The 24,104-nt window shown below is 54.4% G+C and overlaps 3 protein-coding genes across 24 annotated transcripts in view; all 3 read left to right on the top strand.

Moving 5' to 3' along the window:
* R3HDM2 (R3H domain containing 2) overlaps window positions 1–6,802 on the top strand; it is a 131,054-nt gene extending 124,252 nt beyond the window's left edge. For all 22 annotated transcript variants that reach the window (XM_070494940.1, XM_070494934.1, XM_070494938.1 and 19 more), the window contains 5 exons: window positions 2,491–2,660; window positions 3,062–3,209; window positions 4,375–4,472; window positions 4,823–4,907; window positions 5,765–6,802. In XM_070494940.1, the coding sequence (XP_070351041.1) occupies window positions 2,491–2,660; window positions 3,062–3,209; window positions 4,375–4,472; window positions 4,823–4,907; window positions 5,765–6,105 (842 nt within the window). In that variant the 3' untranslated portion in view covers window positions 6,106–6,802. The remainder of the gene's footprint in view (window positions 1–2,490; window positions 2,661–3,061; window positions 3,210–4,374; window positions 4,473–4,822; window positions 4,908–5,764) is intronic.
* Window positions 6,803–8,705: 1,903 nt separating this feature from the next.
* On the top strand, window positions 8,706–15,393 carry STAC3 (SH3 and cysteine rich domain 3). Its single transcript, XM_014843986.3, has 12 exons — window positions 8,706–8,915; window positions 9,657–9,723; window positions 9,995–10,262; window positions 10,498–10,595; window positions 10,807–10,879; window positions 12,014–12,111; window positions 13,686–13,752; window positions 13,938–13,987; window positions 14,225–14,310; window positions 14,499–14,550; window positions 14,640–14,777; window positions 14,954–15,393. Exons 2-12 carry the CDS (start codon window positions 9,658–9,660, stop codon window positions 15,050–15,052), a joined length of 1,095 nt encoding a protein of 364 aa, XP_014699472.1. The 5' UTR covers window positions 8,706–8,915; window position 9,657; the 3' UTR covers window positions 15,053–15,393.
* Window positions 15,394–21,620: 6,227 nt separating this feature from the next.
* NDUFA4L2 (NDUFA4 mitochondrial complex associated like 2) lies at window positions 21,621–23,938 on the top strand. The gene is made up of 4 exons (XM_044756195.2): window positions 21,621–21,776; window positions 22,125–22,213; window positions 23,019–23,079; window positions 23,188–23,938. The coding sequence occupies exons 1-4, from the start codon at window positions 21,720–21,722 to the stop codon at window positions 23,242–23,244; spliced, it is 264 nt and encodes an 87-aa protein (XP_044612130.1). The 5' UTR covers window positions 21,621–21,719; the 3' UTR covers window positions 23,245–23,938.
* Window positions 23,939–24,104: the final 166 nt, after the last annotated feature.

The following is a 24,104-nucleotide window of genomic DNA, read 5'->3' as shown; positions in this document are numbered from 1 at the left end:
CCCCTCTCCTTTCAGAGCTTTCAAGCTGAAATTGATTTCCTTATTCAGCCCCCTTCTCCCCCTTCCCATCCAACCCAGGCTCCTTTCCTCAACCTGATTATATGGAAGTGCTGTCACTGGGCAGTGGGCTGGGTTTTTTGTTTTTTTTTTTTTATTGCCATGTCCATTAAGAAGTAGCGACAGTTCAGCTGCTAACGGATGCCACCTGCTTTTGGCTTGAGGAAGAGAAGCATAAGAATCACATCAGTGGGGCAGTGCTGTGTCCTCGGCTGTGAAGGAACAATGCTCCAGGCCAGTGGGGGAGGACTCGGCATGGGGAGGAGCTCAGGACCGAGGCTACAACTGAGAACCCTGGCTTTGTTTTTGTTGGGATCAGAGAAAATAATATGAGGACTTTGTTCTCTTTCCCCTCCTCTTGAGCCCCCTAATACTTCCTTATGGCTACATGCTGGTATTAGAAAGAACTTCCACTGCATTGCTTATGCCACACCATACACACTCACACATCCCCCCACCCTTTCCTGGCCCAGCGCATTAGGCTCAGATTATGAGCTTCCTTCCAGAAAAGCTGTAGATTTGATTATTTTGATTATTTTGATTATTTGATTATTTGATTATTGTGTTGGCCCCCTCAGGTGGCAATGAGGTGTCTGAATAAGGTCAATTGCAGTTTTGTTGGTAGAGGATGTTGGAGCAGGTGGGGCTCTTAGGATGGGGAAATAAAAGACCCAGAGCAACCAGCGTGAGGGGGAGTTAAATACATGATGCTCCATAAGGTGCAGTCTTCCCATGGCCCTTCTACAAGTCATGCTGATGAATACCCTGTCATCCTTGGCAGGGGATGGGGAGATGTGAACCTGTCACTCTGAGTATTTGTGCTCTCTGATTAGATGAACCTTAGAGTGTGGGGGGCACAGATTGACTGAGGAATAGGATAGGACAGATGCTGTGTCTCCTGACCTGCTCTCTCAGGCCTCCCACCGTTTCTTTTCCTTTCCTTTGACCGATGCTACCTGAGAAAAGCAATCACGCTCACTTGCCAGCATGACTGGTGCCCAGGGCAGAGGCTGCAACATTTCCCGTCACAGGAAGCAATGTGATGGCTGCAGCAGTGGCAGCCTCAGAGCACCGAGCCATGAAAGTGGCAGCACTGCAGCAGCTTTTCAAGCTAGCAGCCCCCAGTCCCATTTCTCTACCACCAACACACGTGAACTCAGCCTATCCCTCAACAGAAATATAGCTTAGGAGGTCAAGAGCAAACCCTCACACTGGACAATCCCCTGTGGGGAAGCAGAGCTCCTGCCCATCCCTCCCAGCAGGGACTGTCCATCAAACTGCTGCTCCCTGACCCCTTACTTGCTTTTCACCATGAGGAAGATTCAGGACTTAATATTCTTCCTTGTTGAGCCCTTTCCTTCCCCCAGCCTGTGAGAGGGGAAAGCTATCCGTGGTTGCCTGTACTAAAACCTCAAGATCTCATTCAGTCAGTCATCTGAACCTGTCAGTGAAACCTTCCGAGAGTCTGACCCTCCCACTCCACTCCTGCTGTCACTGCTGTAATTCAGAACCCCCTTGTTCTGTATCCGTAGCTTCCTAACTGGTATTCCTGCTGCTAGTCTCTCTCTCCCTTCAGCCATCTTACATTCAGCCGCTTGAGTTAGCTCTCTAAAGCACAAGTCCTATTCCCAACACCTAGAGGATAGAGACCCTTACCAAAATGTGCTTCAGACTCTGACACCAACTATGTGTTTGCTCTCTGACTCCCTAGTAGACTGTCCGTTCCATGAGGGCAGGAACCAGCTTTATCTGTTGTATACCCAGTGCCCAGCCGAGGAACTGGCGCATAGTATATGTTGAATACACATCTCATCTCCTACTGCTTACCCGACACAGCCCCTGTGCCTTAGCACCTTGAATCATTTGTCATTTCCTGAATATGACATTCATCTCTCTGCCATTCCTTTTGCTTGAAGTGTTCCCAACTCACCCCACCCTCGCTCAAGAAGTGCTTCCTAGGTCCGCTTAGTGAAGCTATGGACATTCATCTCCAGAAAAACCAGAGATCACTGATTTAACCTGCAGCCATTACCAGAAAAAGCTGCACATGCCAGCAGCCCTAGCCCAAGCCTCAGACTGGGACCTTTGCTATGCCCAGGCATTTGAGCAATCTCACCTAGGCATTTGGTAATACCCAACCTTGACAGAATGGAGTAGTTTTCTGCCAAGCATACTAAAGTACCTCTCACTGGGTGAAGGCCAGGGGCGCATCAGCATCTGGGACTCCTGTTCGTTCCACTCAAACTTGCACTGGTTTGGGGAGAAGGAGTCAGAAACTAAATCAGCAACTATCTCAGATTCCTAGCAGAACACAGTTTAAGTGACCCTGAAGTGAGTGGGTGGATTTGCTTACTGGCTTTCCCACTCAGGGTTAGCTGGAAGGCCGAAATATAGTTTGAATTCACAACCAACTGCTTTCTTCCTGCCACTCAGGAGTGTCACCTTCTGGACCAGGTGTGGTGGTCATGCAGCTAAATGTTCCTAATGGACCCCAGCCCCCCCAGAACCCATCCATGGTCCAGTGGAGTCACTGTAAATATTACAGCATGGACCAGCGGGGGCAGAAACCTGGAGACCTGTACAATCCTGACAGTAGCCCCCAGGTGAGTCCTGCAGCCCAGCTTTGTCTTGGCAAGGAGCTGACCAGATTCTTTCCAGGGAGTAATCTTTGCCATTGACTGAGCAGCCTCTTTTACATGTCTTTCCCTGGGCACTTTCTGGGGACAAACACAAGAAATAGAGGAGAGCGTCTTCTTTCAAGGAACTTAAGATCTAAAGGACACATACTTGCAAATGTTAAGAGAATACTTAAAACAGTATGTCAAAATGGATATTAAAATGATACAAATTAATTAGGGACAAAGGGGCATTTTGAAGGAGCCATCTGACTTTGGCAGAGTTCAGCAAGAGAAGTTTCTTGAGGGAGATGAATTTAAGCCAAGCCACGGGAATATCCAGAGCGTAATGTTTGGTGTTTATATATGTGTGCTCCTCTCTCCCACAGGCCAACACACAAATGAGCAGCAGCCCCGTCATATCTCCTACCCAGTCTCCAGCACCCTCTCCTGTCACCAGCCTCAGCAGTGTCTGCACAGGACTCAGTCCCCTTCCCGTCCTCACACAGTTCCCTCGGCCTGGGGGTCCAGCACAGGGTAAGGGGTTAGATTAGGGCTGGCTGCTGTCAAATTCACCCTTCACATCCCATTCCCAAATGGGGAGCTCAAGAGGATAGAAACAGTGTGGCTGGTCATCCACCTCTGGGAGCCAGCTCTTCCTTTAACATCCCTGTTTAGGCCAATGTCACCTGCCCTTCTTTAGTGCTGCCCATAGTTAACTTACTCAAGGCCTCCTTTACATATTTAGTATTACTACCAAGTAAGGTAGGTGATTATGAGCCAGGGAAAAGAAGTTCACTGAACTTTCTAGTGAACCAAAGAGTTCAACCCATCAGTACTGAGTCTGAGGGCTGGGAATATGGGGCTGTGTCAGAAACTGTGGTTTTAGAAGGGGGAACACTGGATTTGCGTTAAAAGACTTGGATTCAAGTTCTAGTCCCGCTACTAACTAGCTTTGTGATGTTGAGTATGTTACTTAAACTTGGAACCAGACCTCAGTTTCCTAATCTACAGAATGGGGTTAATCACATATAAGATGGGAATAATCTTATCTGCTTTCTGCCTCTGCTATCATAAGCAGTATAAATAGGATGAGAATATGGGTTTAGAACTTTAAAGTGCCCTGAAATATAATATTTATCAACAATAATAGGTAACACATATGGTGCTTAATATGTATCAGGCATTGCTATAAGTGCTATAGGTGTCTTATATTCATTTAACCTTTCCAGCAACGCTAATGAGGGGAAAACATACCCAACATCCCATTTCCAGTAACAGAGCCCGGATTTGAACCTAGGCAGTCTGGCTCCAAGTCTGTGCTCTTATCCACTACACTGTATTGCCTCTCAGATGACTCAGAAACTTTAGCCCTGGCTTCGGGGTAGGAAGGATCTATATAAGAAATAAAAGACATTCATAAGGGTCTTTAGGTTTCCTCCGGGGCCTTTTCTCTACAATACACAGATCCCGTCTTCAAGGGTAAGGGAACCTAAGAGCCCCCATTTGTCTGGGATATAGCTGACAGCCAAGGAGTTTAGGAAGAGAGACAACTTAAGTCAGTCACATGGGCACTCCTATCACAGAAAAAGTAGGAATAGTATGCAGTATTTCTGTCTATCTCCAAAGCCCCTTGAAGACTCATTAAAGTCTTAACCATGAAGCTCAGACTCCCAGAAAACCTTCTGCTCTTCCTCCCTAGGTGATGGGCGCTACTCCCTCTTAGGCCAGCCATTACAGTACAATCTGTCCATCTGCCCTCCCTTGCTCCATGGCCAGTCAACTTACACGGTGCACCAGGTAAGGGTGTCCACCATCAGCCTTAGGGCCATTAGATGCCCCCCCTCTCATCTGGGACCCCATCTCTGAGCCATCCACCTCAACCAGCTGGGTGGACAAGGAACACAGAGAGAATGGACAAAGTGGGAGGGGCCTTACCCCACTCTTGGACCTATTCCTCCCACCTGACCCCAGTGCCAACAGGGAGGGGCTCTTTATTTCTCAGTGGCCACTTTCTGGCCAATCTGACTGCCTGGTGGGGTGAGGTCCTTAGGGTTGGGTGCTGCTCCTTAATCTCACAGACAGACCTTGGGATTCAAGGCAGGCAGTGTTGTTTACTGGGGATGAGAGTTATCTTTCAAATGTTGAAGGGACAGAGTGGATTGAAGCATGGAAACCGGAGCAAGAGACAAGCACTCAAATCTGCCTCCACTGACCTGGGGACGACAGACGTTGGTGAGTGACAGGATACTGAATCCCCAAGAAAAGGCATCACCCCTCCAGCCCTGCATTACTAGCCCAGGACTTGTGGGAAAAGCTAACAGCTTAGGGTGTATCAAGAGCAAGGAGAAGCTGGAGAAGTGAACTATCTCAGTCCTCCTTACCAAGCCACTCCAGGTCCTGGAAGATGGTGGTAGAACTTGGGAGTTACACAATGATGGGGGTTGCTGAGCCTGTTATTAAGAGAGAGTCTGGTGGGAGTGGTCCAGACCCTAATCTAGGTTGTCTGCTTTAGGTAGTCCTAGATTCAGTTTAGGAGAAGCTTGACAAGAGCATATGGGAGAGTAACTCTACTCCTGCAGGCCTTTCATACTAAACATACGAGATCTCTTACCTTTCCCCTTTTTGGAGCAGTTTACTAAACAAGGAAAGGAAGGGAAACTGACTTCCCTAGATGATAAGAAAGAGGAATCTATTTGGGTCAGCCTCTGGGAAGGGAACATGAAGGATATTTCAGGTTGGGCTATTGACTTTGTGAAAGAACATCAGCAAAAACCACACTTCTTTCACAGTAATGGCTCCCTGTGAGAGAACTGAGGCATAGGTCTCCAGATCTTAAATCTGGGATTCTGATTTCCAGGCTCTTCTTGCCTGCATCTCTGGTCTAGGAGAAGAGAAAGGTTCCTTTGTTTCTCCTAGTTGCCCTGATCAGAGTCTAGATGGTGGGGGGGTTGGGTTGATTTGGGGAGGGAGGAAAAGGCTGAGTGGGAAAGGTCAGGCTTTTGAGGACACTGCGTACAGACTTGGTCAGCCAGCCGCTGTCCAGTCCTACTCTACACCTCTCAACCATGTCTTCTCTCCTCCCCTTCCAGTCCTGGGGCGGGTGCTGGAGGTGACAGATCTCCCTGAGGGCATCACCCGTACCGAGGCGGACAAACTCTTCACTCAGCTCGCCATGTCCGGCGCCAAGATCCAGTGGCTCAAGGATGCTCAGGGGCTGCCTGGTGGGGGTGGGGGGGACAACGGTGGGACTGCCGAGAACGGCCGCCACGCGGACCTCGCTGCCTTGTACACCATCGTGGCTGTGTTCCCCAGCCCCCTGGCTGCCCAAAATGCCTCCCTTCGCCTCAACAACTCTGTGAGTCGCTTCAAACTTCGAGTGGCCAAAAAGAACTATGACCTGAGGATCCTGGAGCGAGCCAGCTCCCAATAAACGGAGGAGGGGAAGGGACTGGCCCAGCGGGGGAGGGGGCAGGGTGGAGGGGTTGAGGCATCCTGACAGACCACACACAGAGGCAGAAAGTAAGGTGACAGGCACTAAACTGGAGCCTAAGGCAGTAGGGATAAAGATGGGATCAGAGACAGACCCTCACACTGGCACTGGGCTCCTTCTTGCTCCCCTGCCATGGGTCCCCTCTTTTTCCCTGGTTGGCCCCCCTCTGCTTCCCTCTCCTTCCCATCCTCGTCTGTCATTTTTTATCTCTTTTCCCACCATGAAATTAATTTCTTTCATATTTTTGGTCAGGTAGAATTGGGAGGGTCCCACACTCCCTTCTTCTCCTATTTCTGTACCATCCCAAGTTCCCTTTTCTTTTTTGGTTTATGAATATATTTATATGGACAGAATTAAGAAAAATGAAATTGATTTCCCCTTTCTCTCACTTCCCCCATCTTGTCTCCCCAAACCCCACAGAGTTAAAACTTGGGCCTCCCCCCACAGAACACTTGTATATTGTTTGTTTGAGGTTCGTGCCGCAGTAACAGACACAGTATTTAATTGCACATACAGATGTTTGCTGGGTATATTCACTGTAAATTTTATTTAATCTGATTTTTTGTTTGTTTGGGGGGTTATCTGGGGGGAGGTTGATTTTGTTTTTAAATATAAAAAAAAAAAATCTGTCACTGGACGTCAGTCCCTGTTTCTCTGTTGCTGCTCTGGTGTGGGTGGGGGTTGGAGGTCCTGGGTGGGTACAGCCCCACAGCTGTTGGAGGGCTTTGATGTGGGTTGGGATGGCTTTCTCTAGCATATGCATACATATCTTTCTAATACCAGTCCCTATGTCCCATCCTCCTCCTTGCACATAATATTCTGATAGATGCCTCGTCTCTAATAGACCTTGGTTCTGGGCTCTCCCAACTCTGCCATTAACTGTGGTTCATCAAGCATCTCAATTCTCAACTCTGGACCTCTGAGTCCTTACCAGTAAAATAAGAGACTTGGACTGACTAGGTGACCTCTGAGGTTCCTTCCACTCTGTTAATTCTTTGACACTTAGGGCCCTCATGGCTGAGTTGGGGAGGGGTGAGTGAAGTCCAGAACTGGGTTGAGATGCTGGCCTCATACCTGTCCATCTAATCTTCTGAAAACTCTTCAGGGATGGATGACTTGGGCCTTTCTTTAATCCTAAGGCCAGAGGATTGGGTTCTACCTAGCAGGAACAGAGGTAGATGTTTCTTACAATAAAAGCTACATCACTTGAACTTGCAGTGCCAATATACCATATTATCCAGGTGTACCCAGCAGTCCCTGGCCTATGCAGCTGAAGAAAGGTGAAGAGCAGAAGTCACTCGCTGCAAGATGGAGCTTTTCCTCTCTCTTAGGCTTCTCAAAACTAGCCCTGTTGTGCAGATGGTCAGACCAGGGCCGTTAAAGAACCTGTAGGCCCAGAACCTCCAGCAGCCCGTTTCAACCTCACCCACCCCTTAAAGAGAAAAATGAACGGTGGTAGAAATGACAGAGTATGTTGCTCTGGAAAGCTCTTAGGTCTGGGTAGCCGTGTCTCTAGCCAGGTTCCTCGGAAGCTTGTGTGACCCAACCTCCACAGTAATCCTTTTCTTACAGATACAAGGGATAAAGCGGCACTACAGTACCACCTCTAAATCGCTCTCGTCTGGGATGAGAGTGCCTCTTTCGGCCACGTCACAGCCTAGAGTAGGGGAAGGCTGCCTTGCTGTGAGATAAGAATGCCAGATATCTCACTGACCCATCAGTTCATATCCCCGGGCATCAGAGGAGGGTGATGGAATCAGGGAATCAAAGTGATTTAGGAAGTGTGAGGCTTGGCCATCCTACCTCCAAGAGTTTGCAGTTCTCATGGGGAAGGGGACATTACTTGCAGATGATAAGAACTCCCCATGTGGCAGCTATAGCCTTCTGTCCAATGTTAACAGGACCATCTCTACCTGATAGTTAGACCCTCACTCCCCCAGAGCCCCTCAGATGGAAGTCCTGGCTTGGTTTTTTTTAATGACTCTTAGAATTCCCTTCACCCTGAGGACAAGATTTTAGAGGAATCCAGGGAAAGATGTCTCTGGGGGTAGCTGGAGAGAACAAGGTGGTACTAGGTGTTCACTCCCTTACAGGATGGCAGCCAGGTACCCTTCCAGCCACCACGAATAGGAAAGCAGTCTCAGCTGGCTGATAGGAGAGCTCTGAGAATGCAAATTTTCCTTTCTTCACCAGTCCCCAGCCCTTTCCTTCCTAAAGGTTTGAGGCTAGATTGATGCTTGAGAATGTAAAACCACTGGGCCACAAGAACACAATGGCTGAGAGGTTGAAGCTGGTTCTTAAAGTAGGTCCAAGGAGAGTAGAATTTTAGATGACTTTACCTTCTGTCCTAAAATCACCGAAATGAAGAGGCAGCATGAACACTGTCCCTTCCTGAATTTAGCCAGTACTGACCTGCATACCGTGGATGAAAAACCAGGGAATGGCAGCTCTGGGGGATGGGAGGACTTAGGGTCCAGCCCTGCCCAGACCTCCCAGTGTCCAATTTCTCTGTGTCAGCTGTGTCGCTCAGCTGTCCACTTTCCTCTAGCCCTGTCATTTCAGCTCTGACACCAAGGCGAGAGGCTAGGAGGTCTACAAATACCGTCTGGGTAGCCAGTGTGAGTACAGAGGGTAGTGGGGGGGCTTAGCCCCCAAGGAAGAGGACCAGTCCTCCCCCAGCACCATCATCAAGACCCCAGGGGCTCCCTCTTCCCTCCACAGACTCTGGACTGACTTAGGCAATCCCAAACGTAAGTTGCCTCATCATCTTCTTCCCATTTCCAGGACTGCTTACCCCAGCTTCCCTGATATGTAGTCTGTTCATCTTCTTCCTTTCTCTCCTTGTCTGTGAGCAGCTTGGGTTTTAGGAGTGAAATTATTATTCTGTCCAGGACAAGAGCTAGGATTGGAGGGTGGGGTGGGGGTGGGGTTAAGGGAATGGAGTAGTAAGGGAAGGAAAGGCTCATATTACTCTGAAAACTTAAAATAGCTGAGGCCTGAGGCAGGCTGGGAACTAGGCAGTGGGCCCCTGGGGCTCAAGAAAGAGGGGAGAACAAATATTCCTAGCCCAACCCATCAGGTGTACTTGTGGACACACACATTAAACCTCTTGAAGAAAGGAGGTCTGGGAAGGTGTATGCCACATCTCTATTGCCTACAGAGTCCCATGAGAAACAAAGTACCTGTAGGAAAATCCCCTAAACCACGCAGCCTTGATCACTGTATTGGGGCTCTAAACTTGGGTTGCCCCTCAGGGTGGAGGGATGGGTATCAGTTTGAGGAACTGGTTGGGAAGTTCTTTAGTCTGTTGGGCTTTTCTCTGGACTTCCATGGAATCTTTCTGTTTATAAGCCCTGTGAAAGGATCCCTGTTTAACCAGATTTCTCCTGAACCCTCCCCTTCAAGGACCACCCTCCTGCGATGGACAGGAATAGGAAGGGAGGAATGTCAGGCAGAGATTACATTTCATAGTGGGGTCCAACCTCTTGCAGGATGACAGAAAAGGAGGTGCTGGAGTCCCCTAAGCCCCCCTTCCCAGCAGAGACTCGGCAAAGTGGGGTGAGTGTGGGCCTCTGACCACGGGCTGTGGGGAGCTGGGAAGCCATTGCAGCCCTTGACGAAAAGTGCTTGAATGGGTCTCCCTTATATGTGACTCATTCATTGTCAGAATGCTAGCCAGCACCTGCAGCCCCCAATACCCCCTAATCCTGGGCTGTGCCCCTTGCCCCAGGCTAGAAAATATCTAGTCAGCTTCTGCCTTACCTACTCTAGAGAGCATGACAGTTCTTTTAACATTGGGTTTCCTTCCCTCCCTGACTCCCTCCCTCAGCTACAGCGGTTGAAGCGGTTATTCAGGAAGGAGTCTACAGGAACAAAGGAGATGGAGCTTCCCCCAGAGCCCCAGGCCAATGGGGAGGCAGTGGGAGCTGGGGGTGGGCCCATCTACTACATCTATGAGGAAGAGGAGGAAGAAGAAGAGGAGGAGGAGGAGCCACCCCCAGAACCTCCTAAGCTTGTCAATGATAAGCCCCATAAATTCAAAGATCATTTCTTCAAGAAGCCCAAGTTCTGTGATGTCTGTGCCCGGATGATTGTGCGTGAGTCATGAAGGGAAGTGGAGAGAGTGCGATGTCCAAGGCAGTGGGCGGGGAAAGGGTTTAGGAGAGGAGTATTTGTATCGCAGACAGGCTGTGGCAAGATTTGGCTTTAAGAAAATACTATTAGAGACTGAGAATGTCAGGTCCCAGACAGAAAAGGGACTAAGAGCTAGAGGAGCAGCCATGGCACGAGGGAGCTCAGGGACCTCACCCAAATGTTCTCCCTTCTCCCAAGTCAACAACAAATTTGGGCTACGCTGCAAGAACTGCAAAACGAACATCCACGAACACTGTCAGTCCTATGTGGAGATGCAGAGATGCTTCGGCAAGATCGTGAGTAGTAGACTCTGGGAGCAAGAAGGTAGAAGGGAGGGGCATGTTGCCAGCTACCCTCTTGCCAAACCCTCCTCAAGTCATCCCAGCCATTTCCCTGCTTCTTTGTCAGCCTATTTCTTACTCTAAGAAGAGGTGAGCACTCATGGGAGAGATGGGTTCTGGGCCCTTCCTTGCTATCTCTAATGCTTTCTCCCATCCCCTCCTACAGCCCCCTGGTTTCCATCGGGCCTATAGCTCCCCACTCTACAGCGACCAGCAGTACGCTTGTGTCAAAGATCTCTGTAAGTGCCCCACATGGGACCTGAGGGAACGGGCAAGCCTAGAGATGGTGTCAGCACCACCTTTAGATTTGGAAACCAAATTCTGAAACAGAAAGATCTTATTTCACATGGTTCTCTCTCAAGCTAAAATTTTATCCATCTTGGGGCCGGCCCCATGGCCAAGTGGTTAAGTTCGCGTCCTCTGCTTCGGCAGCCCAGGTTTTCGCCAGTTCAAATCCTGGGCGTGGACATGGCACTGCTCATCCAGCCATGCTGAGGCGGCGTCCCACATACCACAACTAGAAGGACTCACAACTAAAAATACACAACTATGTACTGGGGGGATTTGGAAGAAAAAGGAAAAATAAAATCTTTAAAAACAAAAAAATTTTATCCATCTCGGATGCAGTCAATATTCCCCTGGTTTATAGCTGAGGGATGTAAGATTTAGCTAAGGCTTCACACAGATAGCAAGAGACAGAGACAAGACTGAAACCTTCATCTGCCCAACTTCAAAATCTATGCTCTTCATATATGCAACCATTTCTAAGCAAGAACAAGGATTCTAGACTGTCTTCATCCTGGTTACAGAATAATGCCAGCCTCAGGGCCAGACCAAGAGCTGTGGGCATCCTGGGCAGATCCATAATTTGGCAACTCTTAAAAAAGTATTCATTGACAATTTCCTCAACATTTATTTGAAGGAGAGGCTGAACTCTGTGAGGAGCATGGGTAGAAAAAGAAGAACCCACTGGTGTGATCACTCCAGCTTACACATGCCACTCAGCAGAACAAAAGCCAGCAGTTAAAAGACCACTCTCCTTAGAAGCGGACTAGTGATTCTGAGCGTTCCTCAACTCCCAAGCAACTTAATAGCAAAGTTGTCTTTCCCATATCATATAATGCTCTGCCTGGAAGGAGTGCTGATAAATATTTTGTCTATCACATTACATTGCCAGGGATGTCTTTAGAGCTCTTTATAGATTGATGACCTAGGTAGCCCAGCTGACCCTTCCCTAATCCTACAGACACACTCACATGCATGCGTATCTATCTGCTCAATCCCACCTCTGCCTTACTTAGGAGGTCTCTCTTTCTATCAAGCCTTTCTCTGCCTCCCCAGTAATGTCTTCTTTCTTCTCCCATCCCCACTAGCTGCTGCCAATCGCAATGACCCTGTATTTGAAACCCTGCGCACTGGGGTGATCATGGCAAACAAGGAACGGAAGAAGGGACAGGCAGATAAGAAAAATGTGAGCACCATACCTTCCTACTGAGATCCCTTCCAGAGACCCCATGGAGCAGGTCCTCCCTCCTCTCTAGAAAGCTGACAAAAACTACATTCTCTTCCCCTAAAACTGCACATAACCCAACAGACAAATCTTGGCATGCAATTTTAGAGGGCCTCAGGTTAAGAACTCCTGCCCTAGTGTGTTTTCTCCAGGAACTCCCTTCTGAAATTGTCAGATTAACCACCAAACCAACTGAAGACTGAGCCCCCGGCTCCTGGCATTGCTGGGCACCAGAGGCAAGAGCTATGCTTTTGGATTTGGGGAAGAGAATTTGTTAATGCCACGTAACCAGAGAATTCCAGAGCCATGCAAGTGTCCATGAAGATCATCTGGTCTGACCCATTTATCCTATAGATGAGGAAACTGAGGCATAAAGCTAGTGGCTAAGAGCAACTTCACTTCCTTTTGTAATAGGCTTACTAGATCCGTAATGCCATAGACTTGCGCTCAGTTCAGCAAGGAATTTGTTAGTGTATCCTTGTATCTTTCTGGACAACCAGGATGGACCAATGTGGATAATGGCTACAGTTAGATGGATTCCTAAAATTGGTTGAATGATAGTAACCAAAGGATCCTGGTCCTTTAGGGAGTGTCCAGCTAGAAGGTGATTTCTGGTACCTTATAACATGATTTGGTCCTTAGTCCTCACCTATGGACATTTTTCTTACTGATGCAAAGGAAGATATAAATGGTATATCCATTAAGTTTGTGGGAAACCTAGGAGGGAAAATTTACACACTGAATAATATATTCAGAAATCTTACAGACTAGAAGAAAAGCCCAGAACTAATCATTTGAAATTTTGTAAGGAAAAATGTACATGTCTGTTTTTGGATCAGAAAAAAAATTAGCTGCACAGAACTAAAGATCTAGCCTCAAAGTAGTTGATAGGGAGGTTGGGTGCAAATCTGGGATTTCTGTGGACTGAACTATGACTTACAAGTCACCGGCAATGTGTTTTGACTGCTTCCAGAAAGGCTAGCACACTCAGGTTCTGTTCTCTTAAGGGAATTATAAAAATTGTGCTGCCTGTTTTTCTCTTATATACTGGAGTCTTTTTAAGGGCAGACATTATAGTGAAGAACATGGAATTGGGATTATGGGGGGTGACTTAAAGAGACTGAGAATGATTAGAGAAAAAAGGGAGGAAGGACATGTCAGCTGGTCCTTGAATCTTTAAAGGGACTAAATTTGTTGTGTATTGTTCCAGAAGACAAATCAGGACCCATAACTAAAAGTTACAGGGAGACTGACGTGGGCTTTTTAGAGGGAATTGCCCCCAAATTTCATGGGCTTACTTTGCAAGGTAGTGAGCTCCCTATCATTAGCTACATTCAAGCATAATAAGGGTGGCCCACTGCCAGGATGTTTTAGAGGAAATCCTTGCATTAGGCAGGGGGTTAACTAGATATTTCCTCCTAGGCCCCTTCCAACCCTGAGATCCTATTATTCTATTGTTCTCTGGCCTGACTGGAGAGCCAGGGCGAGCATGGGTTCCCAAGACAGCATCTTCCTAACTCTGGTGCCCCCTCCAGCCTATAGCAGCCATGATGGAAGAGGAGCCAGAGTCTGCCAGACCAGAGGGAGGCAAACCCCAGGATGGTAAGTGACACCCACCTCCATCCATAGAGATGGAGTAGGTTCAGGGCCTCAGCTGTAGCACAGGGGATGGAGGTCCAAAGAGCAGGTCAGGTTTAGACATAAAAGAGCCCCTGCAACAGAAGAGGCAGAGAATGAGGGCTACCCTCCAGGAGCCAGAGACACTTAGTCTGTGTTTCTCCTCCCAGGAAACCCTGAAGGGGATAAGAAGGCTGAAAAGAAGACACCTGATGACAAAGTGAGACTCCTTTCTCCCCGCAGGGACCCCAGTCCTCTCCCCAACCCAGGTCTGACACACTCACGGCGTCAGCAGAAGCTCACACTTACTCCATGGGTCCCATCTCCCTTAACCTGCCTTCTCCACCACCTCACACACACACACACACACACACACGCAACTGCCCCTGCCTTGGACTCCTGCCCCTCACTGTGGGACAGAGGAGCCCTGACACTCATGACCCCCTTTCACCCCTAGCACAAGCAGCCCGGCTTCCAGCAGTCTCATTACTTTGTGGCTCTCTATCGGTTCAAAGCCCTGGAGAAGGACGATCTGGATTTCCCGTGAGAGGCCTTAGGATTGGGGTGGGGGTGTACTGGGAGTGGAGAGGGGAGAACCCAACTCCTTGTGGCAAAGGAAAAGGGGGGACTCAGGGCTCAGAGCCTATTGAGGCTGGACCTGTGCACAGCCAAGGGACTGGATGTGTGAGTAAGGCCCCTAAATCTCAGAGGCCCATTCCTTCCTCTCCCAGGCCTGGAGAGAAGATCACAGTCATTGATGACTCCAATGAGGAGTGGTGGCGGGTAAGAAAAATGGCTGAGGCTAGGGTGGGACGTGGGTTGAGTTTAGAACCTGAGATTGAGAGATTGGTTCTCCCTACCATCTCCTCTAGGGGAAAATAGGGGAGAAGGTCGGATTTTTCCCTCCAAATTTCATCATTCGAGTCCGGTCTGGAGAGCGTGTGCACCGCGTAACGAGATCCTTCGTGGGGAACCGCGAGATAGGGCAGATCACTCTCAAGAAGGACCAGGTAGCTCTGTTGCCCCAACTCAACCCCAGGCCCGAAGGCCCCTCTGCAAACCACACTCTTTGCAGATCTTAACCCATGAATGGGACTAGAATGGGCCTCCACAGCTCCGGGCTCCCTGGCTCTCCTCTTCTACGTTTTCCTTGATTCCTCTCCTTTCTAATCCTTCAATCCTTTAGATCGTGGTGCAGAAAGGAGATGAAGCCGGCGGCTACGTCAAGGTCTACACTGGCCGCAAGGTGGGGCTGTTCCCCACCGACTTCCTGGAGGAGATCTAGCCGTGCGGGCGCCTGCTGGCGAGATACCCATGCCCCATTCTGGGCAGGCCCAGTGGAGGGTGGGGAGGAAAGGGGCGGAAGCAGCTACGCGCACCGCTGGGTTGGGGAGGGAGGGAAGACCCGCCGAGAGCGTCGGGGCTTCTAGGGAGGGACTGGTTCCCGCCCCCTCCCCCGGCCGAGGGCGTCCGGTGCCCAGAGCAGCCTCACCCGTAACCCTTCCGGCCCAGGCTTTGAGAGCTGGAAAAAGAAGAACGCGTCTCCACCAGGAGGCGCCCCGGGAGGGTGGGAGGCGAACTGTCGAATGTTGCCAATTTATTAAAGTTTTGACAAAAGTTAGAAAAGTTTGCTCTTTAACTGTGGGCCGAGGGGAGGGGGCCTACGAAGGGGTGGAGAGTCATCCCCAGCCGGCTCACCTCACTACCATCCGGTAACCCAAGACCTACCTGGGCTGAGGCTGGTGGGAGATGGGAGACAGATGCGTCCTCCTGGGGAGGCCTCTGTTGTGAAGAAAGGGGAGTCGGACCGGGGTCACCGTTCCCACGCCCCTGCGCCTGGGAGCTGGATCCAGTAGTGGGGTAGGTCCCTCTAGCTCCTGGCGTATACCCGCGGGCAGCCACTTACGTTTCGGAACCTGGCTCATTGCCGAGCTGGGCCGCCAGAGGGCGATGCAAGATCTCGGTTGGAGAGCTAGGGACCGGGTGGGGGGCGGGAGTGGGGGAGAGGAGAGAACCAGAGACACCAAGCCCGAGACCCTGGGCCTGGGAGGGGGTGGGGTGCGTGCCGTCTCCATGGCAACACTTCCTCAAGTCCTCGGGGAACCGAGCCGGAGAGGCCGGGGGGCCTAACCCCTCCCGCGCGGCCCTTACCCCAGCCCTTTGCGACAGGTACCGAGCGAGAGGGCGCGGGGCAGACAGCTAACCAGCTCACGCGCAGACCCCCCCTGCGGCGCGCCGTATGCAAATGTTATTATTTGCATATGTAAATATGCAAATACACCAGCCCTGGTCAGGGTGGCAGGTGGTGGGGAGCGGGAAGGTGTGGGGAAGGGAGCTGAAGGAGACGAGGAGTTTGGGGACTTGGGGGCGGACCAGTGAGAGGCAGCCTGGGGTGGTCGCTGGAGTGGGGCCGGCGGAGGGTCTTGAGCTTGACGGTGGATGGGGGAGGGTCAGCCTGGTCAGCCAGGAGATCCTCTTCTGCCCGTTGTCTGCCAGGCCTGAGGTTGGCACCGCCTAGCAAGGTTGGCAGCGGGAGCCGGGGCACCATCTGCTGCTGGCAGGGGGAGGGCAGAGGCTCAGCTGGGCTGGGGAAGAGAAGGGCCCGGGACGGGCGCGCCCCCCTTCCTTCCAGAAGGCTGAGGTGTGGGGGTAGGGAAGCACACAAGAAGACTCGCTGCAGAACCGGGTTCGTCTTCCTGTTCCCTTTGCCCTTGACTGTCCCAGACGCCTGGGGGCGGCGGCAGGGTCATAAACGAAGGCTCAGGCAGATCCCCTTTAATCACGCTTGGGCTGGAATGGGAGCAGATCACGGGCTCCCTCCACCACCACACATACCAAGGCTGTTACCCCCATGCCTCCTCGGGATCCTCCTACCACGAATGTGGGGTGGGGGAGGGACGGCTTGAGCTCAGGTCGCATCTCTTCATCAAGCGATCTGAGAGACTCAAAACCGGAGCCCCCCGAGATCCTCGAGGGGGCCCCCCCACAATGCTGAAGCAAAACCAATTTACTGGCTCATTGGGCGGCGATGCTGGTGTGGGGGTACCGAGAAGCAGAGAGAGCGGCTGTTCTTTCCCCCTACACTCGGGGGGCACCCCTCCTCCCCCGCCTCGCGGAGCCGGCAGCTGTCCCTAATTAGAGCGGCGGTTTAATTGGATTTATCAGCAGTTAATAGGAAATTAAGCAAAGGGCCCGAGAGAGGGAGGGCGGCAGGAGCAGGGAGGCCGGCTGTGCCGAGCTCAAAGGATGGGTGCTGGGGTTCCAGGGATGGGGACACAAGGCCCAGTATCGTGATTGAGTCCCAGGGTCACGCCCTCCCCTCAGTACTTGCCCGCAGGTAGAACCCTGGCCCGCCAGCAGAGAGCAGGTCTCAGGATAGGGACATGGAAGTGACAGGGACCCTGGGTGAGCCCCAAACGCCCCCCACTCCCTCAAGCAGCCGTCTGGGTGATGGATGATGCTGCCTCCTGCTGCAAAGGTCAAAAGTCTGGGCCAAGGAGCGGACTGAATTGAAAACAGACGGGAGGAGGAGGGGCCTGGTTACCAGGGTCCAAGACACAACCCACACCCTACCCCTCTCCAGTGCCCACCCTACTCTTGGCAAAGAAAGTACCCCTTGAAGTCAGAGGACTGGGCAGCACTGAGGATGAGGGGGCACAGAGTGATCCTCTCCTCCACCCCTGCCTCCTGGCTGTGTGAGGATCCTGGGAATCTCTCTGTGCAGCCACCAATGTCCCTTTAGGACTCCCTCTTCTCTCCCCAGCTGCTCAGGTTGGGGCCGGCTTGGTGGGGCCTGGCTGGGTTGGCTGTGGCCAGAGTGGCCCAAGGTCCATCACCTGCCCTGGACGCCAAGGAAGGAAGCTTGCAGGCAGTCAGGCAGGGTGCTGGGCCCACAGCCCCAGGCGCCTCCTTTCACCAGGACCTCATTATACGGCTAGACTAACAAGGCCCACTTCTGGGACTCCAGCGACCACGCTACCACACTCGACCACCTCAGGGCACAGGCAGCAGCTCCTGCATATGTGTGGGTGTGAACCTCTGAATGTGTAGGGGTGGGTGGGGGATCTCTCTGTGCCCTTGGTGATTATGGGTGTCTATGCCCCTGGTGTGTAGTATGTGTGTGTCTGTGCCCCGAGTGTGTGAGGTGTGTCTGTCAGAACCCCAGGTGAGGGGTGTATGTTGGTATATGTGTTCCCCAGGTATGTGTGTGTGCCCCTCAGAGTGTATCTGTTGGTCTGGTCCCCATTCTGACCCCCCTCCCAACCTTTATGATTTTTGTCTGTCTAAGCCCTAGGGTGTCTAGGTGTGCATAGGTGCTTTGGTGTCTCTACGTATCTGTGTATTCTTCACGCTTCGGTGTCTAGTGTGTGGGCATTTCCGTGTGTCTCTGCCCGCAGGACTGTGTGTATGCGAGAATCAGAAAGGGCTTCTGGTGAGTGTGTGTCGCTCTGGCGTCTCCACCTGCAGGTGTGTGTGTCTTGGTGACAGTGCGTGGGCGTGTGCCTGGGTGTGAGCCGCGCGGCGGCGTATGACAGTGTGACGCACGCGTGCTCGTGTGTGTGTGTGTGTGTGTGTGTGTGTGTGTGTGTGTGGCGCGCGCACGCGCCTGGGTGAGCTTCCCGCCCCCGCCCCTTCCTCTCCCCATTTCTATTCCTCTCTGTTCTCCGGGCGGGCTTGGCTCCGCCGTCCGCATCATCTCCATCCATTATTGAAGAAACAGCCGCGTCCGCTCCAATCACATCAACACCCCCCACCTCCCTCCGTTCCGCTCGCCTCGCGGCCCCTCTGGGTGCTGGGGAGAGGGGGGAAACCACGGCGCGGCGGGGCGCCGGGCAGGTGCGGGCTCATGACCCTGTGCCCCGAGCCGGGCCAGGCACTGGGACGCCGGGGTCCCCGGCGGAGAGTGCTTTGCATAAACAGATGGCGCGGGCGTCTTTGTCTCACTGCTCTCTCGCTCGCCGCGCGGCTCCCAGCTCCGCGGCTGTCTGGCTGATGCAATCATGATCATCTCAGAGCCTCGGGACCCGGCGCCCTTAATAGCGGCAGAGGGGGTCAGGGCCCTGGGGCTCCCGAGCAGATGCTGGGCGCTGTGTCTCCCTCCTGGGCGCCCCCTCCACGCCCCACAGCTGCAGAGGGAAGACATAGGCCGCGTCAGGATGACGGGCATGTGGAGGTGACCGGGAAGGGGACCGTAGGCAGTGCCCCGAGATGTCCCCAGGCTGTCCCGTTGGACTGCTGCGGCGCACCCCCCCCCCCCAGGGGCAGCAAGCCAGAGAATAGGAATAGAACTGGGGAATGGGAAGGGGAGACTGAGATAGACAGTGACAGAGAGAGGCATTTGTAAAGAGAGACACCGCGAGGTAGAGAGATTTAGAGGGAAGGAGAGATAAATAGAGAGAGACACAGAGAATCAGATGCAGAGGGATAAGTCAGAGAGAGCTGCAGAGGGAGAGACAGACACACAGCAGGAATGATAAGGAACAGGGAGACACAGACAGACGCAGAGACAGACAGAGAAACGGAGATGGACAGAGACAGAGCCTGAAGAAGAAAGAAGCAGAAAGAAGGGCAGCCAGAGACTAGAGCAGGCAGAGGCAGAGGGCAGAGGGCAGTTTCAGGGCGGAGACCGAGCCCCAGGCATCTGGGGCCACCTAGCCCCGCGAGCGCGAGCGGAACCAGCCTGAACCTGGGGTGACTGCGGCTGGCCAAGCGGGAGCTTCTGCGTCCCCTCTCCTCGCCCCCTCCCGGCCCCGCCTTGCACCAAAAGAGTGGAGGCTGCGGGATCTCACTGTCTTGGCGGCGGGAGTGGCAGGAGCGGCGGGCCGGGCTTACCTGCCGGAAAGCTGCGGGGCGCAGGGCCGACGCGGCCCGACAGGGGGCGCCCGACGCATGGCCCCTGAGAGCTTGGGAGCAGCGCGGCCTCCAGGGGGCGCCCGCGCCCACGGCCCCTGCAGCCACCTCGCTCCGCCGAGTCCAGCTGCTTTTGACCGGCCCAGTCGCCTGCGCGCGGATTAGTGTCCTGTGCTATTTAGCGCTCGCAGTACAGTCCCGGCGGGACCCCCGCCCGCCCCTGGCCACGCCTAATCCGCAGCTAATGACTTCTGCCGTCTCTCACCCGGCTGGGTCAGCTTGGCCTGAGTCCTGGTGGGGAAGTCCAGGGGCGGTGGGGTGGGGAGAGATGGGGTCTGGAACCCAAGGAGTTCTGTGTCCAGCTGGACCCCGGAGACCACCATCCAGGGCTGGGAGGGGCGTAGACTCAGGGTCAGAGACCGGCACCAGAAGCCGGGGCGGGTCAAGGACCCCCCGGACAGACCAGAGCAGAAGCGATAAAGTAATAAGGAGCAGGGAGAGAGGGGCGGACGCCAAGGCAGGAGGATCCGCGGAGGTTCCAGGAAAGGAGAGGGGCAGAGGCTCCGGGACGCGCTAGGCCTGGGTCACCGGCACTCACGGGAAACGGCGCAGGGAGGCGGGCGAGGGCGCGAAAGGCAACCGGGCGCTGCGCAGGGGCCAGACGTCCCTGCCGGCGTCCAGCGCCCCAGCTGTGCCACACACAGCCAGCTGTGTAGCCCAGCTGTGCGGCCCCTCGAGCTCGAGCTCCGGGGTTGATTTTCAGTCCCCGAGACTGGAGGGCTGGGGGGCATGGGTGACATCCCAATCCCTTGCCCGGCCTTGGAGGTGCGGTGCTCAGGGAGGGCCAGGCTCTGCGCTGCTCCAGGCTTTGGCATCCCGTCAGCCCCCTCCCCCGTGTCCCGTTCCCCCCCCCCGCCCCTCCCACAGCGCAGCGAGTCTCTATCTCTTTGTTCTCACCCTGTCTCTGACACTTTATCTCATTATCCACCGGAGAGAGGCGACGAGCCGAGGACCCCGCAGCCTAATTACAGCCGCGCTTGTCAGCGCAGGGGGCGCGAGTGGTAGCAGAGCGGGGGAAATGGAGGGGGCCGTTCCTCGGGGTCCCCTCCCCTCTGTAACCCCCGGGGCCCAGCGGTGGGTACACAGCTCGCCCCTGTCCCAGCTTCCGAGCCGCCAAGAGGCTCTAGAGGGGAGAAGTGGGGGAGCTCCGTAGGATCCAGCTGCGGGGTGGGGGTGGGGGGGCGTGGAGGGAGGAGGTGGAGGTTAGCATGGGAGTGGGGAGAAGTGGTTAGGGCTGGGCTCCTGCGTCCCTAGCACCCCGATTCCCCAAAGACGTGACCGTGAGCCTTCCCGCCCTGACAGCAGAGCATATACCCGAGTTGGCTGAGGAAAGGGCAGCAAGCGCCCTGCGCGTCTGTCTCTGTGTCTTGTTCTCTTTCCTCCTTCAGCATCTTTTCTCTTTCCTTGACTATTGCCCTCCATTCCCTTCCTCTCCATCACCGCCAGAGGCGGAGAGTGGCCTCCTTGGGTGTCTCCACATTCAGCCCTACGCGGGGTAGACAGAGCAAGCAAGTCTCTCAAGTCCCCAAACTTCGCCAACTGACTTAGTCTGTCCTGAGCCAGGTTTGAAATACGTTGGGCTTCCCTGGCCTCCAAACATTATTCCAGGCCAACCACAACACAACTGGGAGAAACCACGCTGGACTAGAGCGGCTGGGGCAGCTTTAGTGCTGTCGGTAGGTCTGGCCCCCTCCTCCTCCCATTACACCGTGGAGGGAGACAGAACCCAGGTCAAAGCCTGTGAGGCCTCTCCCAGGCACCAACCCAAGGCCCCAAGTGTAATGGTGTCCCCCATGGGCCAGGGTGTGGCATCTGGATGAGAGAGCAGAGGAGCAGAAACCCCCTGCTCCCCAACACTTCTCCCCGCTGCAAGCCTGGAACTGCAGAAGGAAGCGACGTGAGTGGGGGGTGGGGTGAGTCTGTTGAAGAGGGCCGGGCTGGGCCGGGCTGGGCTGGGCCGACCCCTCCCGAGCCGGGGGCGGGACCCCAGGAGGAGCGAGGGAGCAGAGCCGCTGGAGAGGACCAGACACTGGAGAGGCGATATGGCGGGAACCAGTCTCGGAGCCCGCTTCTACCGGCAGATCAAGAGACATCCCGGGGTGAGTTCGGTCCCCAGAGCTACCGATTCTCACTCCTCTCTCGCTGCCCCACGGCTCCCAGTCCCTGCCTCTTGGCTAGTTCTCCCACTGCTCCTAATCTTTCTCCAAGATGCCCTCAGTCTAGCCCTGCGATATGTCCCATGTTCCTTGAATCCACCTGAGGCAGGTTCCCTGTTGGGTCACGGAGACTGCACAGGAAATGTGGTGTGGGAAGTTTCAGGGGCCCCCCTCTCCCAGAAGAGACCGAGCGCCAGACCCGGGATGGGGGGCGGGGCGCAGAAAAGCTTGTAAAGGGCAATTGGGAAACGTGAGGGGCTGACCAGGAGAGTGCCCTCCGTCTCCCTGCAGCTCATCCCGATGATCGGCTTCATCGGCCTGGGCATGGGCAGCGCTGCGCTGTACTTGCTGAGACTCGCCCTGCGCAGCCCGGACGTCTGGTAAAGGCGGGGCTTGGGACGGGGTCCTGGGGGGCGGGGGCAAGGGGGGTAGAATGCAAAGGCCTCTTGGGAAGACTGGAATGGGTGGTCCTAGTGGGGATCTCCAGGCAGCACACCTGCGACTGGACTGCCCAGCATCTCGGGGCTGGAGCGTGTTCCTGACCTGGGAGGCCTCCACCCGCTCCGGCCTACCCAACCGCTCACTCCTCCTTGGCCCGCGATTCGGCCCGCTTCGGGCTGCGAAACCCGCACCGCTCCCGGCCCTGTTGCCATGGCGACGCCGCTCTGCCGGCTGCCGGCTGCCTTCGGGTACCTCCATCTCGGTGCTGGGGGTGAGGCCGGGTGAGCTGCTGGGGGCGCCATTGGGGCCGGGGTGGCACGGAGACTCCACGCCCAGCCAGAGGCAGCGGCGATGGGGGTCCTCCAGCACGCCTCAGAAGCCCCCACGGCGTTATGGGAATTCCGGGCACATCGCTGAAACCCCAGCTCCTCAGGATCTCTGCCTGCTTCCCACCGCTCTGCTCTGCGGGGTTAACCCAGGGTGGCAAGGAACAGGCGGGAGTCCCTTGGCCCAGTTGTCAGTCTGTCACCTGGCCTCACACTGACAATGGTGACAGCCTTCTTGTCTCACTTGTCAGCACCTGCTAACGTGCCTCCTCTGCTGTCAGTCTCTGGGAAATGGGCCCCCCAGGGTAGGAGGAAGGGTGCTGGGGTGAGAGCAGAGACCGTGGGTATCACCTTAGGCTCGAGTCCCAGTAATGGCTCCCAGAGAGGAAACGCTAACCCTCCCCCTCCCTCTCCGCAGCTGGGACCGAAAGAACAACCCAGAGCCCTGGAACCGCCTGAGCCCCAATGACCAATACAAGGTAACTTCCAGTGGCTCTATGGTGGCACCTCCATCCCCTCATCTCTTGGTCCTGGCAAAGGGAGGCCCGGGGCACTCAGTGCAATCTATCTCCCTTTCCCTCCCATAGTTCCTTGCAGTTTCCACTGACTATAAGAAGCTGAAGAAGGACCGGCCAGACTTCTAAGCCCGGCTGGGGTGCGCGCTGGATGTAAACCACCACCAGCCAGCCTACTCCTTCCTTCCACTCTCCGCCCGCAATTCCAGGGCGCCACTCTAGCCACCCTGGCCAGCTCCTGCTTACACAGGCCTGGTTCCCACGGCAGAGGGGAGGCAGCTCCACCCCCACCCCCTTCCCTCGGTCCCAGCGGCGGAAGTGCCTCTGACCCTCAGGCTTGAGTCCCACGCGGGGGAGGGGGAGCTAGGGGGGCAGGCATCTGCCCGGTAGACCCAAAAGGCCCCAGCCAGCCCCTCTGTCCCGCTACTTGGGCCCGGCAGGGCGTGGTGCAGGCTACGTGTTGAGCGTGGCCGACGTGAGCCAAGAGCAAGCAGGGGCCTCTGAGTGTCAAGCGACGTGGCGGGCCTCACGTTAGCCGAGGCTCCCGGCGCCAGCCCAGGGGCGGCGCTGCTCCGGCTCACTAGGCTCGTTCTGAGCTGCCCAGCCTGCCTCGGATGCGGCACGGAGGCCCAGGGAGGTGTAGCACGCTCAGGCCCCAGCCCTAGCGCTCCGCCTACGCCGCCAGGCGGCACGCCCTCGCCTCGCACCTGGGCCTCCCCCGCCCCTCCCCCTGCCGTCCCGCCCCTCCCTTGCTCCCCTCCGTCCCCCGGGGATCAAACAGAAGCAGCCGTGGGCAAAATACAATTTCATTTAACAAATTGAATTTGCTGCGCCTGCTAATCATGTCTGGTGTCGGCTCTGATCAGAGACAGAGGAGGCTGCAGCCCCCGGGGTCCTTGTGGTGGTGGTGGGAGGGAAGGGAGGAACACGCTGAGGGAGACAGATCCCCACCTGGCCCAGGGGACCCCTCCCCCAGTAACAGAAGCTCA

The sequence above is a fragment of the Equus asinus genome, chromosome 22 (genome assembly GCF_041296235.1).
Source record: "Equus asinus isolate D_3611 breed Donkey chromosome 22, EquAss-T2T_v2, whole genome shotgun sequence".
Classification (NCBI taxonomy): Eukaryota; Metazoa; Chordata; class Mammalia; order Perissodactyla; family Equidae; genus Equus; species Equus asinus.
Note: the sequence above shows the minus strand (reverse complement) of the source record. Positions and strands in the feature narration are given on the sequence as shown.

Excerpts from the sequence above, each read along its gene's own strand:
- STAC3 (XM_014843986.3), top strand. The coding sequence starts at position 9,658 with ATGACAGAAAAGGAGGTGCTGGAGTCCCCTAAGCCCCCCTTCCCAGCA. Across the intron at positions 9,724-9,994 it reads CAGAGACTCGGCAAAGTGGG|CTACAGCGGTTGAAGCGGTT; the intron begins GTGAGTGTGGGC and ends TCCCTCCCTCAG. Across the intron at positions 10,880-12,013 it reads CGCTTGTGTCAAAGATCTCT|CTGCTGCCAATCGCAATGAC; the intron begins GTAAGTGCCCCA and ends CATCCCCACTAG.
- NDUFA4L2 (XM_044756195.2), top strand. The coding sequence starts at position 21,720 with ATGGCGGGAACCAGTCTCGGAGCCCGCTTCTACCGGCAGATCAAGAGA. Across the intron at positions 21,777-22,124 it reads AGATCAAGAGACATCCCGGG|CTCATCCCGATGATCGGCTT; the intron begins GTGAGTTCGGTC and ends GTCTCCCTGCAG. Across the intron at positions 22,214-23,018 it reads CTGCGCAGCCCGGACGTCTG|CTGGGACCGAAAGAACAACC; the intron begins GTAAAGGCGGGG and ends CCCTCTCCGCAG.